The sequence below is a fragment of the Colletotrichum siamense genome (genome assembly GCF_013390195.1).
Source record: "Colletotrichum siamense strain Cg363 chromosome Unknown KSG_Cg363_contig01, whole genome shotgun sequence".
Lineage (NCBI taxonomy): Eukaryota > Fungi > Ascomycota > Sordariomycetes > Glomerellales > Glomerellaceae > Colletotrichum > Colletotrichum siamense.
The window spans coordinates 6,464,068-6,483,055 of NW_023501014.1; the positions used below are offsets into that span (position 1 = coordinate 6,464,068).

At 52.7% G+C, this 18,988-nt stretch overlaps 5 protein-coding genes across 5 annotated transcripts; 3 read left to right on the plus strand and 2 right to left on the minus strand.

The window, feature by feature from the left end:
• Positions 1–807: 807 nt before the first annotated feature.
• Positions 808–2,135, plus strand: CGCS363_v001627 (Satratoxin biosynthesis SC1 cluster protein 4; the record flags this gene model as incomplete). The annotated part of the gene is made up of 5 exons (XM_036633476.1): positions 808–1,008; positions 1,073–1,109; positions 1,168–1,238; positions 1,294–1,475; positions 1,547–2,135. 5 exons carry the CDS (start codon positions 808–810, stop codon positions 2,133–2,135), a joined length of 1,080 nt encoding a protein of 359 aa, XP_036501398.1.
• A 243-nt stretch (positions 2,136–2,378) lies between these two features.
• Positions 2,379–3,008, minus strand: CGCS363_v001628 (uncharacterized protein; the record flags this gene model as incomplete). Its single annotated transcript, XM_036633477.1, has 1 exon — positions 2,379–3,008. One exon carries the CDS (start codon positions 3,006–3,008, stop codon positions 2,379–2,381), a length of 630 nt encoding a protein of 209 aa, XP_036501401.1.
• A 3,373-nt stretch (positions 3,009–6,381) lies between these two features.
• atnN-9 (Aspercryptin biosynthesis cluster-specific transcription regulator atnN) lies at positions 6,382–8,515 on the plus strand (the record flags this gene model as incomplete). Its single annotated transcript, XM_036633478.1, has 2 exons — positions 6,382–6,431; positions 6,742–8,515. The coding sequence occupies 2 exons, from the start codon at positions 6,382–6,384 to the stop codon at positions 8,513–8,515; spliced, it is 1,824 nt and encodes a 607-aa protein (XP_036501400.1).
• Positions 8,516–8,877: 362 nt separating this feature from the next.
• CGCS363_v001630 (uncharacterized protein) lies at positions 8,878–9,613 on the plus strand (the record flags this gene model as incomplete). The annotated part of the gene is made up of 3 exons (XM_036633479.1): positions 8,878–9,069; positions 9,123–9,254; positions 9,326–9,613. The coding sequence occupies 3 exons, from the start codon at positions 8,878–8,880 to the stop codon at positions 9,611–9,613; spliced, it is 612 nt and encodes a 203-aa protein (XP_036502409.1).
• A 1,144-nt stretch (positions 9,614–10,757) lies between these two features.
• FUM1-3 (Highly reducing polyketide synthase FUM1) lies at positions 10,758–18,661 on the minus strand (the record flags this gene model as incomplete). Its single annotated transcript, XM_036633480.1, has 7 exons — positions 10,758–12,099; positions 12,149–12,564; positions 12,621–12,905; positions 12,958–17,398; positions 17,464–17,519; positions 17,571–17,877; positions 17,934–18,661. 7 exons carry the CDS (start codon positions 18,659–18,661, stop codon positions 10,758–10,760), a joined length of 7,575 nt encoding a protein of 2,524 aa, XP_036502410.1.
• Positions 18,662–18,988: the final 327 nt, after the last annotated feature.

Sequence of the window (18,988 nt, forward strand, 5' to 3'; positions counted from 1 at the left end):
GCATGAGTCCAAGCCTTGATATTCGAGCTTGGGCCTGGGGGATCAGCGAAGCGAGACCGCTAGTGAGCAATAGTCCCTCCGTCCGTCTCAGTTGTGATGGGTTGCACTTCTTCGGGGGCCTCCGCAATTTGGGCCCTGGGTGAACGGGTCGATGCTAAGCACAGACCGGGACCATAGGGCTGGTGTAGATCATCTGGTCTTGACCAGGACGGGCTTTCTGTCAACACGGCACTGCCTGGCAGACAATGAAGCTCATTGTGGAGCCGTCGGGTGTCAATGAAAACACTGCTCAAGGGCGTTTGTTGTTTCGTTGTATGACTCTGTCAGTCGTGTCATTTTGGCATTCCATCACAAATGCCGAAGTCTTCAATGGGTTCTAGCTTCTCTGTTAGGTCTGAAACTAGCAGCCCCTCGCCTGATCAACCAGAAGGATGGGCAGTGGCTGGCCTCGCGAGGCATTCGGAGCATCCGCTAGCACGGTAGCGCCGCATGCGTCCAGAGCTAGGGAGAGTCCGGCAGCCTGGAAACGCGCTCTTGCCTTTGTGCAGCCATGTCGCGTGGGAGGAGCGGGAAAGGCTTACCACATAGAATTAAGAGGCTTTTCGTCGATGAAGAATTTCGCGGCGCCACATACGCTCGGGATCGAATGCTGCGTGTCGTGTGCTCAGGGGGTGCGATGCGATGTTCTGTTTATATCGGAGGTGGGCTCCCGCTCTCCTTTGCGGGAGAGCGCGAATGCCGTGAACTTGCTACGCCAACGAAGGCCAACTTGTTGCCAAAGAGTTCCGCAAAGACAAGTTCTCCAACATGAGGATTCCCCCGATCAGTGTCATCTTGGCTTGGCCACGACCGAACTACACGAATCCAGAGACGAAAGGACCAGGGTTGATGATCATTGAGTTGGTGTTTTTGCTTATGGCCTTGACATGTTTGGGATTGCGGATGTACGTCAGACTTGTCATGATCCGCAAGACTTGGTGGGACGACTGGCTTATGGTGGGAGCCATGGTAAGCTCGTGAATTCCCAAACAATATGCAAGGATTGATCATGTCTAATCATGTGAGATGACAGGTTTTCTGCATCGGCGTTACGATTTGCGTTATCCTCGGTTCGAAGCCCTTTACAAAACGATCAAAAACTATTCAATGCTAATGTCTATGGATCAGCAACGGAATTGTACGGTTGGAATCTACATGTGTGGGACGTGCCATTATCTGAAATCAGGCAAAGTCGCCAGGTAAGGGTGGCCGGCACACGACGGGACTCCAGACTTACTGACGCACACATCACAGATCTCAATGGCGGCGCAGACGCTGTTTCTATTCGCCTCCGGCCTCTCAAAGCTTTCGATTCTCTGCAGCTACCTGAGGATTGCCGCCCCCGGCACCTGGTTTTCCCGCCTCACCTGGGTCACGGGCATCCTCGTTTTCCTCTTGACGTGGATCTTTATGATCGTCTTGTGGACTCAGTGCGCGTAAGTTACTCGACTTGAATAATCGCGCTCCATCTAGAAGTTTCGAATGCTGATCTTGGGGCCTGATGCAGACCGATCTGGCACTATTGGACCCTCTTTGCCGACTGGGGCAACTGCATCCCAGAGTGGCCCCCGCTGGCCGGCCAAGGCATCACGACCGTCATGACCGACATCGCCGTCTATCTCCTTCCGATGCCTACACTGTTCAGACTGCAGATGCCAATGATACAGCGAATCAGCTTGGCCGCGCTGTTCGGTCTTGGCCTGTTAGTGGTCATCGCGGGCATCATGCGTACGTACTGGGTGCTGTACGTCGAGATCACCTACGTCGAGGACCCGAGCTACGACCTTACGTGGGACTCCTACAATATCTGGATCTGGACAGCTCTCGAGGCCAATTTCGCCATCATTTGCGGCTGTGCACCTGCGATCCGACGACTGTTCACCAAGGGCGGAAATCAGAGTCAGTTCAAGGTTGGCAGCTCTGTACAGACAATTGGCTCCTCGGGGATGAAGAGAAAGAGGGGCAAAGGGGGCTCAGGAAACGACTTGGAAGGACATGGGCTCTCAGCCTTCGAGTCAAGGGCGGATAATGACAATGATAATGATGCGTCTGTGACGGAGCTGGTACATTTGGAGGGGGAGGATAAGAAGACATGAGTCATTGGCAGTTTAGTAGCCAGCAACCCAACAGATTATGGTAGTTGTGTTCTGTTCGCAGTGGAAGTACTTGCACCTCATCTGTTATTCTCTCCGTGACCTTGTCAATAATGCTCATAATCCATCTAAAGGTCGTTATTGTTTCTTCAACTCTAGCATGCCGGACCTGGCCCTGCTCAACGCCACTCCCACTACAAAGTGTGAACATCTTGTCCAGCCATCAACAATTCAGATGGGTTTCTCTCAAAGGGCTTTGTCGTTGAGATATACGGAAGGCGCGCCGGGAGTGTCGAACATCTCCCGTAAGTCGTGAAGAGCGTTCTGTTGTGTCGGCCGATGGTCATGAACTAAGCAATCTGTAAGGTTGATCCGTCTCAGCTGTCGAGTTTGTCCCTGCCTAACCGAATCGGCAATTTCTCTCAGACCAACCTGGACAAGTTCCTCGAGAAGGAAATCGCCGACGCGACTAATCTCCAAAGTCTCAAGGCATTGCGGAATCATGCTGCCGATGTTGTTCATCATGAGATGGTTCTGGTTATCGGTTCGAGAAGTAAAGCTGTGCGTATCGATGCTCAGGTCTCGGAGCTTGGCAAACTCTTGCAGAGACATGACTGTTTCGCTGTCTTCCCATTCAAAGGGATACTGGGTGCTGTGGAAATCCATCTTCAGGGTGCGTAGCTGGCGATGGAGGTTCGGGAGGTCCAGCTTGGTTGTGCCACTGGGCTGGCTAGCTGCAGCATCGTACTCGTTCCTGAGGAGATTGCACAGCATTTGCGGTCCTAGGAGGGGTTTCCTGGATGTTTCGGTACCCGATGGTAGTCCGCTATACTGAAAGTGCGTGATGTTTGGAGTCGCCATGAGAACCTCCGTCATGCTTCTCAAGTCCATCGAGCAATTGATGAATTTCAGGCCCCGGAGGTTCACAAGTTGACACTGCGACGGAACCGTATAGGACATTGAGTCGTATATCTCCAAGGTAGAGAGCCTAGGGGCACCTCCAAGTATGATCTCATGGGCTTTGCATTTTCGTGCTTTAGCGGACCGCATCTGGATCTTGAGACGTCGAAGATTTGGGAGTAGATGATTACCTCCGGATGGTCGCTTTTCAATCCATTGCTGCAGTAGATCAAATTTCCAGTCTTGGCACAGGTTGACATCAAGAGAGGTCAAGTTGGGTAGGCATGTAAGAAACACCTGACTGATATGCTCCAGAACATGATCGAACTGCATCCCGATACGACACCTGTTCCACCCATCTGGCAAATGCATGCCCAGAGCTCCAGCCAAGCGGTTGATCCAAGGTTCTTTCGTCATATTCTCTTGGTCCTTGGACCAATTGATGTCGTCGCTGCTGCTTCCGTACAAGTTGTGGTGAAGGTCTGCATGGCGCACGAGCTCGGGGCGGGAGCTACCTTCGTAAGGGTCGAGAGTTTTCAGAAAGGTGACAGCCTTTGAGGGGTGATGATCGTGATAGTAGTCCGAGTATAGCATACAGCCTGCCGCATCATGCAACTTGCGACATGTCCGCATCAATCGAGCAAGAGCGATTCGGCATGCAAGAGAGTTGACGGTCGAGACATCGACTGAGAGGTCGTAGACATGTTGCTCTATCTGCAACGGAAGGACAAGCTGGCGGCAGATTTCGACGATAACCTCTGGCGGGCAATCCGTAAAACGCGCCATGTTTGGTCAAGAGAGGTCAAAATCTGATCTAAGTTTTCAGGCAAAGATCATCATAGACATCTTGATTTTATGAATCATTGTTGGCTGGTACGGGCATCTTTCTTCCAAATATAGCCCGACTCCCGTGAACTAAGGAGCAATAACAGCTTCGACAACCAAATGATTAAACAATACTAAGGTACCAGAACGTGCTTTCCATTGTTGAAAGACGGCATGCGGTCAATGTTTGTTGTCAAATTGATGACAATCATGGAAGAAATGATCCTTCGCTTTGTGCCAGCAGCACCTGAATAGAGGCCCAGGGAGGCAGCTGGGGCTGACGTTTATGTTTCTCAGGAACGAAACTTGAGACCTTCGTATTAGAAATGATATTTCAATGGTTATACTGAGACATGGAGATAGGATCAATAGCACGAAACACCAAAAAGGGAACCCGTGAGATTGTATTATGTCAATCGTGGTGAGGATTTGAGCCTCACGCGGGGGTCGAACCCGCAACCTTGAGATTAAGAGTCTCACGCTCTACCGATTGAGCTAGCAAGGCGGGTCAGATGGTGATGCGGTGGGTCCTGGGTCCAGGGAATATCATTCGCTAGCGCCAGCTGAGGGCTGGAATCACGCCTGATCTGATTGCGATCTCTCAGATCTACATTCCAGAAACCTGAGGAGTAATATGGAACCTTTCGAAGAACATTATGTAAAGCCCGAATTGGCAGGTGAAATGTGACTGTCAGTTTTTGACTACACCACTCATTTGCTGTTGGTGGCTGAGTCTTTTCGTCGAAGTCTGATGACAAGGTTCATGCAGGGGACTTTCTGTATTGTCATAATGACTCTATCAGCACTGAATAATTTCTCTATAGAAGAACTAACCTGCATGGTACTTTTCACGAGACGTGATTGGTTCCCTTCGAATTGAACTGGTGTTTTGATCTTTCCATCCATCACTCAGCTTTTGAACGAGCGGCCTTCTCTCCTTGGTCCTGTTGCCTAGGATTCGCCTGCCTGGGCAGACAAAACGGAACTGGGGCTATTCCGTGTCCTCGCTTACTAGCTGGCGCAACCATGATAAGAGATAGCAAAGCGAGCAGAAATTGCCAAAGTCTTTGGTAATGTGGCGTTTTGGCCGCCGCGCTTGAACGCAGTCATTTCTCATACCGCGAGTCGTTGGAGGTTAGAAACAGTTCGTGTTCTCCGTCGAGACGAGCACCAATCGCTGTCAAGGGAAGTCGGGAATATCCCCGCTATCCCTGTCCCGTTGGTAAGCTCTACGTCGTAGGCGAGGAATGATAGGATGATCCGCGTACCAATCAGACGCCAAAGTCAATTTTCGTCAGCAACCATTGATCCACCCGCTGGTTCCCCCTTCATCTAATTGCTGAAGCCCAAAGCCTCGCACAACGAAACTTGGGCAGGCTTTTTCTGTCTACAGCTGACACGTGCCGAAGTCCTGTTTCGACCCAGGGACACCCCGTCTTGCCTTTGGCACAGGCACAACCCGGCGAGCAGCAAGCAAGCTGTATTTTTCGGCAGTGAGAGACGGACTCGCAGAATGCGAGCCTTGTCCGCTTTCATCCCCCCTTGAAGTGTCTCACTTTGCATGCCCCCATTGGCTCGCCGTCAGCGAGCTGAGCTGACATGACAGGGTCTAGAATCCTGACGCTAATTCCTCTTGTCAATATCCGAGCCCTAACAATTAGGCTCTTTGACAATTTGATGATCTGATTTGATGCGCGCTGACCGCCGGGCAAGCAAGGTATTCTACCCCGTGCTGCGCCGAAACAGGAGTCTTCCCCCCTCAAGAGAGAGATGCCGCAAACGGCTGTCTGCAGCGGTTTTCCCTCTCGCCCACCACCACCCCCTTGCGCCAACCGGCTCGACTCGACACAGCTCGACGAGGGGGACACTTTTCACCCGCTCTACCGCTCTCAGCAATGAACCCCGGCCCCAACGCCAAGTCGACGGCTGCCCAAAATTAGCGCCATGTTGGATCGGCCACAGAACCAAGGTTGCTGCTGCTCTCAGGTGACATGAGCACGGGATGGCGCGCACAGGGGAGCAGGTTGTTATTTGGTACAGCGACCGGCCCCCAAATTAGCAGCAAAACTGTGACGCAGGGAGCGGAAGTGACACCACCACCACCACCATCATTTTGCTGCTCTGCTACTGTCTGCTGCTGCTGCTTGCTGCCCACCGTGTGGTTCCTGGCCGTCTGGCGTAAAACTATTGAGCGGCCAATTCCCACAGCCTCCTCGGTCGCTGCGCCTGGTTCGTTCTTTCGGCCCCTCCAAAACTTGAAACACACCTCTTCAAGATCATCAGAGCCTCTCCATAGGCCACCTCGGACTTTTTCTGATTGTCCCTTTTTTTGTTTTTCCTTTCTCACACAACCCGCGCCCGCACCTCTTGGTTCCTGGCTATATTCAATTAGGGGTGAACGTGGCCTTGGACTGGAGGGTAAAGGCAAAGGTACCTGAGGGCTAGCTGCGGTTGAGACCGGCCCGTTTTGTACCTTCTTTTCTCTCCTCTCCATGTGCCTGTTCGAGTTGGACAGCGAGCAACAATGACAAGAAAGGGCCAGCCAAAGGTTCGAACCGGCTGTCTGACCTGCAAGTAAGTACCTGCTCTTTCTTCGACTACCCTCGAACTCTCGGCCCTCGACTCGGTTCCGCCCGGCGGCATCTCAATTCCCGGTGCCCCAAAAAGCCCGCATGACGTCGTTTGCCAGACCCGACGGTCTGGAACGGTCCCGCGCCGTGACGGAGAGTCTCCGAGACGAGGTCGCGGAGGCCGGACGGGCGACCGGTTCAAGTTGCCTCTCGGTCACTCGGCCTGATCGGAGAGTCCGGCTCACGTGCTCGGTTACTTCATCCGATTACCAATAAACATTCCCATTCTAATTCGTACGCTTGTCTTCCCGTAGGTCGCGCAAGGTGAAGTGCGACGAGGCAAAGCCCGCTTGCCTTCGATGCACCAGCACCGGCCGCAAATGCGATGGCTACGCCGTCGTCGTCCCCAGTAACCGCGCCCTTGCCCGGGCCCGGTCACGGGCGACGAAGTTGAACGCCGCTCTGGCTCAGGCATCTGCTGCGTGGGAGGGCGACATGGACGAGGAGAAGATCATGGAGCACTTCCGACGGAAGATCGCGCCCATGATACCCGGGCATCTGGAGGGAAACCTGTGGACCGACATCATACCACGCATGAGCAGGACGGAGCCGGCGTTCCGAGAAGCGATGGCTGCCATCTCGACGCTCATGCCTGGCATGCCAGACAACGCCTCTGACGACGGCAATGCACCTGGGGTTCCTGAACCTTACACCCGGCTTTTGGGCATACTTGGGGGAAACACCCGCAAGCAAAAGCCCGGAGTAGACACGCAGGCAATGAGTGGCCAGTCAAGAGCTCCTTTCAACCTAGCTGGTATCGTCGATTCCCCTGCAAGCTCGTCGTCCACCAGTCTTCCCTCGACAGGTCGCCTATCGAACACCCCGCTCCCGGATGGAAACCGAGCAGAAACATCATCAAGCTCGTTCACGCCACTGCAACCATACAACGACGAGGGCGAATCAGATCCAAAGGAGAACAGTGAGGTTAATGTGACTCTGTGTGGCTGCCTCCTCTTCATGTCCGTGGACTTCTTGCGAGAAGGCCTTGGAGCGGCGATGGAACAACTTGCTACGGGCATAGAAGTCCTCAACAACGTGGATTATAGCGAACTGTCCCGAATGACCATCGAGGACGTTCTTCCCAAGTTCTATCGATTGAGCATCATCCAGATGTGCTTCTACGACAGACCTTGCTTTCCTAACCTCAACCTAAACCATGGACCCGTATCGAGATACAATCTAGGTCCTTTTGACAAAAGCTTTAGTATATACCGACCGCAGTCCGCGATGGACACCATCATCCTAGACGCCATCAGGTACATCCGCTCAGCAGGCCCCGAATCCTGGACAGATTCACGCCTAAGGGGCCCCGTCATGAGCGACGAACAGACTGCCATGTGCAACGCTTTCGACAAGTGGCATGCCGCCTTCACGGCCTTCATCCGCGAACCACGACTCGGATCCGACCAACCCCTACCACCACACGCCGAGATTATTTGCATGGAGACGGAGATGAAGTACTGGGTCGCCAAAATGTGCATCAGCGTGTGCCGGTTCTCGGACGAGTCCGCGTACGACTCCTTCAAGACCCACTTCAGACGGATCACAAGCCTCGCCCAGGAAATCCTCACCAGGTGTCCAGAGCTTCCGCCAGACTCGTCGCTCTACAGCTTCAACTTTGAGATGAGCTATCTCCCATTGATGGAGTTCGTCATCTCCAAGTGTCGCTGGCTCGACATCCGTTATCAGGCCTGGCTCATCGTCTGCGAACTCGCCACCGGACGCAGGGAGCCCGTCACCCTTGGGAACCTGCACCTTGTTGGGCAGCGAATGATAGAGCAGGAGCACAACGTCAAAATACAGGAGGTAAATCGAGAGAACGCGCCACTGTTCTCGCTGCCGGCCGAGGAGATGCGCGTAAAGGACTATAGCACCGATCAGCGGTTCGCGGATCTAGCAGGACCCGTCGATGGCGACAACTCGACCACAGTGCAAGTACCATACACGCAGCGGTTGATGCTTAGGTGTGGCAGCTATGAGCTCGACGAGCTGGCAAGATGGGTGTCTAGGGGCGCACCCTCACAATAGCATTATTCATCAGTAACGAAACGACTTATGAACAAATAGCCCCTACTCTTTAGCAAACTCAAAAAGCATTAGACTATCTTGAAAAATGACGTGTTATCCTGGATGAGACATCGTCACTTGTTTTTGCAAGGACAGACCTCCTGTGAACTCTATCCCTCCAGGTTGTGAACCTGTTGCGCAAATGCTCTTGGGCAGGTCTACCAGGTCATTCAAAGTGTACGATCGTTACGGAGAAAGACAACTGACAGTCGTTAAAGAAGCAATCCCTCGCATATGCATGTAGAATTTCGCACCCGCTTCCATCGTCCCTTACCAAACCCGACAACACCGTCTTTTCATACCAACCCCACGACACCGACATTATGGCGAACTCACAGGAGCATGCAACCACTGTTGTCGATGACATCGCGGTCTGCAAGGGTGACCTGATTAGTGAGCTGAGAAAGGCACAGCATATCCTACGGGGTATAGTCCGAGACAGCCGTTGCTGTGTCTGCTGGGGTGTTCTGCAAAAGACGTATGTCGGCCAATGTGGACATAGCATGTGTATGAAGGTACGTGTTTCTCAAGAAATTGATGGGCTCATATGTTGACTGGTCTCTTCTAGTGCGCATCGCCAATGTTCATGGCCATCACTGAGGAAATCCAATTGGCAAAGTGTCCCCTATGCCAAGAAGTCATGAACCACTTCCACTTACCAGGAAGGGGAGGACCTCCCAAAATTACGCATTCGTACACAGTATGTTTTCTATCTTTGAAACAAGTAGTTCTCGATGTCTTGAGACTCCAGCTGATGATGCTGTGGTACAGATAGATCACATTTACGAGCCTTTGCGTCTGTGGGCGGCGGAAAACATGTCCACAGAGACTGGTGAGCTTACGACAAGCCCAGAGATTATTCCGAGAAGACTGGAGCATGGGGATAATTCCCAAGACGATGAGACCTGCGAGTCTAGGGCTACTGATGATGTTTCGAGAAGACTAGAGCCTGTGGGAAAGTCCCAAGACGACAAAAACTGCGAGTCCACTGACGAGACGATGGAACCGTTCCACTGGATTGCTCTCCTCCTCATTGTTGGTACATTTGTATTGCTGTAGCTCAAGGAGTACTATGAGACTCAAACTTAAGGAGCTAGACGAGATGACAATGGGTTGAAGATCTCAAGGGTATTATCGAAATATTCGAAAAGCTTTAACCGTTTCTCAACGGGGTGGCTGGCGAACCTCTATGGTTGTGGGTATCTTCACCTTGACAGCTACTCGATCTTGCTTTTCCCGCACGTGACGCATCGAGCCCAAACTCTTCTTCAAAAGCCCACAATCAAACATAAGAAATTCTAGACTGCGGTAAATAGAATTCCATCTCTTCCAATTGCAATCGGTATCATGGCCACAGTCGAGAAATGCCTAGCAGACCTCAAGGCCTCCAAGAGCCTCCACGGGCTCTTTGCGGAGCTTGTAGAAGAAAACGACGGGCTCCGCAAGCTACTCGACGAAACGATCGCACAAACCTCTTGCTACATCTGCCTTGAGGTTCTGCAACCCATGCATACCCCTCAGTGCGGACACAGCATTTGTCTACAGGTACGTGCATCTAAAAGCCCATCGGTCCATTTGTGGCTTGCTGGCTGATCGCTCCTAGTGCGCACAAAAGGTTTGCCTTCTACGGTCGGAAGGACCGCATAAGGTACCATGCCCCCTATGTCGAAAATGCATTCATTATGAGAGTGACGGGCAGAAGCTCAACTTGACGTCCACGAGTGCGGTATGTTACCCATACTCATTAACCTTGTCGAGCGTATAATGAAACTAAGATACGGTGCAGATAAATGACATTCGCGAACACTTGCGACCATGGTTTGAGGGCGAATCAAGCCAAACTACCGGAGTTGGAGCAAGCGTGACAAAAGCTTGCAGTGACGACCTCATATGGCGAGACATCGCGAGGCGTCTGGCAATAAGTCTCTTAATTGTTCTTTGTTGCGTTGCTGCAGCAATCATCGCACTTTTATTTCAAAGTTCAGAAACTTCGTCATAAGTTACCAACACAGCCTTTCTCGTTGGAAGAACGAAATTACGCGAAATGATCCGAAGTAAACTACGCGCGAAACAACAGTGCTAAAGCATTCCATGCGAAGTTGGTTGGTGCTAAATATATACAGCGGATCTAAAGGCCAAGTAATGTGGTTTCTGAAAATCGAAAATCTAGACAGTCACAAACTAAAAACGATCCTCCTTCTTCTCAAATCTCCCCCTTCAACGCCTTCAATAAGCCATCAGCGGCATGCTCGCCCAAAGCATCCAAATTGCCCATGCCCAGAAGCTCCAACATGCTGATATTGAATCCAAATGTAGCTCTCCACCAAGACCTCATCTCAATAGCGACCAAAGAATCCATGCCCAAGTCAGCCAATGAGGCTGATGTCTGAATCTCATCGTCACTACGAAGGACAAGACTGAACAACTTCCGACCAATCTCATATGCCAGAGTTTTAGCGGTATCCGGATCCTTGAGAGCCGCCTCGTCGTGCCGAATCGTCGCCAAAAGCGCCTTCATCGTGTCGCTGCCAGCGCCCGCCCCGCCATCGCCGTCGCCACTGATGTTGCGATAAGCCGCCATCCGCATGTCTTTCTTCCACAGGGCGCGGTTATTGGGGCTGTTTAGCGGTATCGTGGACGCCAGGCCGAGGACGAAGTTTCTGTTTGCTGATGGGCTTCGGCACATGATCATTGCTGCGCCCACGGCTTCCAAGAGCTCTGTTTCTTTGATCATGTAGGCGCCAGTGGCGAGCATGGCCCTCCGGAGATTCTCGTTATTGGAAATGACACCGATATCATCGACAGCTCCAACGTCAATAGAGACCACGGGAAGACCCTTGCTTGAGCGGAATTGAGAGAACGCATCCAGGAAGGTGTTGGCGGCGGCATAATTGGCTTGGCCTGGTTGACCGATGACACCGGAAATTGATGAGAAGAGAACGAAAAAGTCGAGTTCAATGCCCTCCGTAGCGTTGTGCAGGTTCCAAGTCCCCTCGACCTTCGGTGATGCTGCTTGTGTCCACTCATCAAGAGTCATCTTGTCCCATGCCTGGTCTCGCAGAACCATAGACATTTGGAGGATGCCTTTGAGGTTCGGCGCTTGCTTGACTGCTCTTTCAACATCCTTGGCGGAAACGACGCTGCCCTTGACCAGGGTAACCTTTCCGCCCATGCTTTCCAGCTCCCGAATAAAGTGCTTGTCCTCATCATTGCTGCCGGCACTTCGAGAAAGGTATACCAGGTGTCGTGCGTTGTGCTCCACCATCCAGCGGGAGACGGCGCGACCAAGACCTCCCAGACCACCCACCAAGAGATACGAGGCTGACTCGTCGAGTTTGGCAGATGTTCTCCTCGTGACAGTGCCGGTGTCCATGTTGAGAGCGGCATCGGATGAGTTGCGAATGGAGATGACAATTTTACCCATGTGCAAACCCTGTTGCATGTAGCGGAAAGCCTCCCTAATCTTGGATGCACTGAAGATCTCAATAGGTCGAATGGGAAGAATATGGCCGGCCTCGTAGGCCTCAACAACGGACTTCAAAAGCCTTAGAAAAGATTAGAAAAACATCCGTCAAATCTGGTCGTTTGACTTACTCTTTGCAGAGGGCTTGCCTCTTGAAGCAGATCTGATCGAGATCAACACAGCAGTAAGATCGATTGGCGAGGAAAACATCCATGTCAAGCTTTCCGCAACCAAGGAGATCTCTCTTGCCGATCTCCACCATCGTGCCGAACTCAGCAACACATCGCCATGTAGCGTGCAAAAGATCGCCAGAGAGTGAGTTAAGCACAACGTCGATGCCCTTGCCCTGGGTGGCATTGTTGATTCCTTCAACAAAGGAGGTGTCGCGGGAGTTGAAGATCCGGTCTCGAGGCATTTCGAAAGCCTCTGTCAGGTACTTGACCTTCTCGTCATTACCGACTGTGACATAGATGTCGGCACCAGCCATGCGTGCGAGCTGAATGGCAGCGATACCGACTCCGCCGCAGGCGCTGTGAATGAGAACAGACTAGATTGTGATCAGTAGCCGTTTTGTAAGTTGATTAATCAGACGAAAGCACTTACTTGTCCACGCTGAAGTCGTCCGATGTTGAAGAGTGCGTACATAGCGGTGGCGTACACACAAGGCATTGTCGCAGCATCTTCAAGAGACAGATCATCCGGAATCTTCTGGCAGAGATTCTCGGGAATCGTGACAGAGGTTGAGAATGACCCGCGACTGAAAAGGAAAACACGATCTCCAACTTTTAGATCTAAGACTTCAGGACCAATTGCAGAGACGATGCCTGCTGCTTCAAGCCCGAACCCCTCTTCGGGAATTTCAACGATACCATTGGCGCTGAGGACATCCTAGGTTTATGTTAGAAATTGACATGAACAGGGTGGACATGAAGTGACTTACTCTGAAGTTGAGACCGGCGGAATACGTCTGAACCTCCACAAGATCACGCTCGAGTTTCTGAGCCTCTCGACGAACCCAAGTGAGCGCAGCCAAAATGCCCGGCTTCTTGGTCTCCAATACCACGCGGCCGGAGTCATCGGCCGCAAGGAGCTCATCCTCCAATGGGAATGGCGCGAAACGCCCAACATGGACGACATTGCCGATGATTGAGTACTCATAGTCGGGATCAAGTTCCTCGTCCTCATTGGCACAGTCACTCTGGAACTTCTCAAAGACTTCTGCGATACGGCCCGTGGAAGATTCGAAGTTGTCAACCTCACAAGTGGCGAAGCGAACCGACAGCTCGGATCTCAGAGTACGAGCGGTCCCGAGGACCTGGCTGTATGAAGGGTCTTCGCAAGCCATTTGGGACAAAGAAGTGACCCAGAGCAGTCGCGATCCGCTCGTGTTAAGTGTGTCCACAAGCTTCTTTAAAGCGTCGTAACGATTCTGATCGAGGTTGTTGAAGAAAGGCGAGTGCTGGTCGAGAACAGCAATGACATCTTCACCTGGAGGAACCTCATCTCCTAAAATACGTCGAGTGACCTTGTACCCAGAAGCATCAAGAGTCAAGGCGAGCGAGTCGGACTTATCGCTCCTCGCAATCTCCAACAGTGTAATGTTGTTGACTGCCGCAGCGACCTCGATGCCCTTGTCGTCGATAGGCTTCACCACCATGAAATTGTTGCGACGCAGCGACTCCTGCTCGGAGTCAGGCAAAATAGCCGATGTACCAAGACCAGCCTTTCTCAGTGCGGACTCCCAGTGCTCAGTGTCTGCATAGGGCTCGTTGACTCGGCCATCCTTCTGAGCGCTCCACCACCATGGAAGGACGCCCAAGATCAGGTTGATCCACTTCGAGCTGGAGAACAGTTCCGTGAGAAGAAGACGGCCGCTTGGGCGAAGCAACTTGCGGACATTGGAAAGCGCATCAGTCAGGGCGGGCGACGCGTGCAGTACATTTGTTGCAATTATGACGTCGTACTGCTCGTCGCCGAAGTTCTGTTCCACCAGATCGCGGCTGATGTCCAGCGTCGCGAACTGCATGTTGGGCGTGAGCTTGAATTGCTCCTTGGCTGCATTCACCATGCCGGAAGAGGAGTCGCTGAATGTGTAGCTCGAGTACATTACGCGTCTGTCTTCGAGCGCCAGAGTCTTCAAAATGTCTGCAGTGTGGACACCCGTGTCACCGCCCAGTTCCAGAATCTTCAAATTGGGCTTGCTGTGTGAGATCTGCCTGATCAGAGGGGCAAAATCGAAAGCCAAGTCCCGTAGTGAGTTGACGTGACTGAGGCTGTTGTCCTCAATCAGCAGACCTAGAGGATTGTCCTGGCCTTGGAAGATGGTGGTGATCCGGCTGGCTACTTTGACGATAGCGGAAGCTACTCCAGCAGCCGGGGTATTCTCCAAAGCGAGAGCCTTGTCAGTGATGACCTTGAACAAGTCCTCGCTTTCCGTTCGCGGACCCTTTGAGATCTGTTCATTGACCCAGTCGAGATACAACTTCAAATGCGGAACCGGAGTTTGGAGGCCTTGAAGCTGTGCTTGAATGTAGTTCAAGCAGGCCCAAGTAATCTCGTCCAGAATAGTCATGTAAGCTGTACGGTTGTCATCCGTCTCAGGACGCTTGACGAGAGTGGCTTCATCTTGAAACTCGATGTGAGGAGTCCATTGATATCTGGCGGTGGGATGCGTGTCCTTGGCATCCGCAGACGTCTCTTGGCCAGGAAGAGGAGACAGGCAAGCACCTTTCATCTGCAGAACGGTTTCGCCAGCAGAGTCGACACAATCGGCGCGCCCGACGATGGCGCCAACGCCATTAACGCTAGCTGAAGAAGAGATATCGATATCGGTCTCGGTTCGGTACACCTTGATCTCCTCGATCAGGGTAGGAATCACCATGCCATGCTTCTTGGTGTACCCCTTGGTGGCGGCTAGACTGAGGATCTGAAGACAGGCATCCACGAGGATCGGATGAAGATGGTATCGGGCCATTTTGCTGGGGGACTCGGCACAGAACTTGGGCCGGTAAACCTTCGCTGCCGCAGTCGGGTCAACGGTACCCGTCTTGATGTCTTGCAGAGCTTGGAAGTTGGGGCCGTAGCAAAGACCAGCCTGTTGCATCATGTTGTACGCCTTGCGAGACCCCACACTCCGTGCCATGTTGGGAATCTCGCCAGCAACGTCGCGGCCATTGCGCTCGAGAGCCTTGACTTGCCCAACGCAATGCTTGGTCCAGGCCAAGCCGTTGTGAGACGAGATTGTGAACTCCCACCACTGCGCGTCGAGGGTATCCGTCAGACGGTGAGGGCGCATAGTCGTAATGAGTTCGACGGGCTTCTCATCAGTGACAACTAGGGCAGTGCTGACAACAACATGACGGAGGGCATAGCCATCGTCAACGCCAGTGACCTGTCGTACTGCTTCAGCAGCCATGGCAATATAGCCCGCAAAGGGGAACACGATGTCCTCGACGATAACGTGGTCACGAATCCAGGCCGAATGCTCGAGATGAAACACATTACGCCACGAAGGCTCGATATCAGTGCTCTCGGCGATTCGTACACCTAGAAGCTCATGGTATGGGAACTTCCGGTGACGCCACTCCTTGGACAACCGTGATTCATACCAGTAGCTCTCTTCATGGTCCCAGGCGTACCTCGGCAGGTCAGGGAGATAAGTTGGTGTCTCGTCTCTTGGCATCAATTTCTTGAAGTCAATGCTCACGTTGAGTTGGTGCAGCTTTCCGATCGCGGAGAGATAGCTTTCAACACAATCCTGATTGCGCATCATGGAAGAAATGTACGGATGAGAAACATTGTTCTTTGCCATGATTTGGCGCAGGGGACCGCCCATGGCGGCATGAGGACCAACTTCCAGGAATGCTGGCTTACCAAGATCCTTGTTCTGGAGAATCTTGGAGACAGCCGTCGCGAACAGAACGGGGTTCTCGAGGTTGTTCTGCCAGTACCGCGGACCAAGTGTCTGACCCTCCTCAAGTAGATCGCCGCCGACACTGCTGTAGAAAAGACAATCTCTGTTGGAGCTTTGGCTTTGAACACCTTTCAAGAGCGCCATGTACTGCTCGCCGACCTCGGCCATGTGGTGGGAGTGGTAGGCCTTGTCAACCTTCAGCAGCCGGGCAAGAACTTCTTGTCCGTTCGGTGGGGACTCCTTGATCTTCTTGACAACTGCCTCAACAGCATCGGTGTCGCCCGAGATGGTGACACTGCTGGGAGAGTTCTCACATGCAACAGTAGCTGTGGTATTCTCAAGGTAAGGCTTGACGTCGTCCCAACCGAGACCAATCGCTGCCATAGCTCCCGCTTTCTTTTGAAGCTTCGCTACGAAGCCGCGATAGAAAGCCACGATGATAGCATCTCGAGCCGTCAGAGCACCTGCAGCATAGGCCGCAGCTATCTCACCACTTGAGTGGCCAACAACTGCGGCAGGCTTTACGCCGACCGAAGCGAGACTGTCGACCAGGCCAAGCTGGACCGCGGTGCAGAGGGGCTGAGAGACCTCGGCAAGGTCAAGGCGACTCCTCTTGCCCCTCTTGAGGAGCTCTTTCTCAATAGAGAATTCTGAACAATCGAGAGCGTCTTGTAGGTAACCATCGAGCCTGCGGATAGTCGAGCGGAAAACGGAGTTGTCTTGCTGAAGGAGCTCACTACCCATCGCGGGCCACTGAGCTCCCTGACCAGTGAAGACCATCACAATCTTGGGAGCCTGTTGTGGTGCTCTAGATGAAACAGAAGGAGCAATGCTGCCGCCTTTGCTAGCAATTGCGAAGCTTCGGTATGAGTGGTGTTCTCTTCCGTTCGCCAGCGTGTATGCGATCTGGTCGAGCTTCTCCGCGTTGTTTTGGACGAAGGACTGATACGTTTCCGTCATCTTCTTCAGGGATTCTGAGGAGTTGGCGGAGAATAGAAGCAGCTGGGGCTCACTGGTGTCAACCGATGGCTTGGTGGCAGCGATTCCCTGCGACCTTGCTGATTCGAGGATGGCATGAGCGTTGGTTCCACCGATTCCGAAAGAGTTGACACTAGCTCGCTCGTAGCCATCTTCAGGCCACGCAAGAGGCTCAGCAGCAATCTTGATGTTGCGTTCCTCGAACGGGATATTAGGGTTGAGCGGGGTGAACTTGATATTCGGAGGAATCGTTCGGTTCTCGAGAGCCATTACCGTCTTGATGAGCGAAGTCAGACCAGAAGCTCCCTCGGAATGACCAAGATTAGGCTTGACAGAGCCGATATAGACGCCATTCTGTGAACCGCCAAAAACCCGAGCCACAGCGCCCGCTTCGATGGGGTCACCAATAGGAGTACCGGTGCCGTGGCACTCGACGAATGTAGTGTCCGAAAGGTCAGTGATACCAGCTCGGGCGTAAGCTTGTCTCATCCTGTACAGATATTGGTCAGCCTTAGAACAAAGTGATACGCGCATTGAACCCAAAGAGTTACTTACAGAGCCTCGTGAGCCTCAGTGCTGGGAAGCGAGATACCATTGGTTCGACCATCAAACTGGAGACAGGTTAGTTCTCGGAATGATCGCATGACAGTATTGAAGCTTACATTCGTGGCAGTTCCCCTGATGACCGCACGTACAGGGTTTCCATCTCTGAGCGCGGCGTCCAGGGGCTTCAGATAGACGGCGCAGACCGCCTCGCCACGGGCGTAGCCATTTGCCTCCGATGAGAAAGTCTTACACGAGCCATCTGCAGAGAGGACCCCCTGCTCCGTCATTGCCTGCGTCATACCAGGCGCCAAAATGAGGTTGACACCGCCAACGATGGCAGAGATGCAATCGCCTCTCTGTATGGCAGTCACCGCCTCATGAAGGCCAACGAGAGCAGCAGAACATCCGGTTCGAAGGGTCATGCTAGAAGAACATCAGTAAACCGCCGTGAAGTGTGCAACCTGTCAGAATGAACGCACCTTGGGCCTTTGAGGTCCATCTCATAGGCGACATTGTTGGAAAGCATGAAGTCACCGTAGCCGGCAACTCTGTAAAGACCGTGTTGCTGAGTGTCTTTGGCGAACATTTCACACCAATCCTCCCCAAAGCTGCCGACATAGCATCCGATGAGTTTGCCGCGATAATTGGCCTCGCCAGCATCTTCGATACACTCTCTGGCTACTTCACTCATCTGGCGTTGGTGAGGGTCCTCTCTCTCAGTCGCTCCTCGAACGAAGCTGGAGAAGGCACCATCACTCTTGCTAATGTCGTAGTCGAGGAAGTAACCATACTCAGTTTTGACCGTACCAGGTCTGCCCGAGGGATCATAGAATGCATCGACGTTGTAACGGGACTCTGGAACACGAGTTCGCGCATCCCCTTTGGCGAGGAGAAAGTCCCACAACTGCTGAGGCGTGTGCAGGCCACCAGGCAGGCGACACGCCATACCGCAGATGGCAATCGGCTGATCATCGCGGCTGGCGGGAGAGTTCATAGGGCGGTTGATGTTATTGGTCTCATCAACTGCACTGCTGGGAGAGGACCGGAAATGGGGTGCATGGCCGTTCGAGGGCTCAGCTGTGGCGGCTGTACCATGGCCGTCTGCATGATCAGTGCCATCAACACCATGGGCGTGGTTGTCATGACTAGCTGCAGTGGTCCTTTCGGACCCAACCGTGTAGGTTCCATCGATTGCCATAGGAGCCATTGCGAAAGACTTTGAGTACGTTGGGGACTTTAACCTGTCGCTGAAAGGGTGATGTGGAGCGTGTGAGAGCGAATGTAGAGGCAGATGCTTTGTGTCTAAGGATAAGTCTTCTGGGCCATACGACGCACTCCAAACGTCTTATAACTTCTAGGAGCGTATGTGAAATATCATGAACCGAATGCTCGATACAATTCGACTTTCTCCGCGATTGCTTCAACATCGTCTATCCGGATTAGATCTCCAGTCTGCCGTGATGAACCCGGAACCCTTTCGGTGACCGGTCTATCTTGCCATTCCCCGGCGTGAGACGGCGGAATCCTGCCCGGA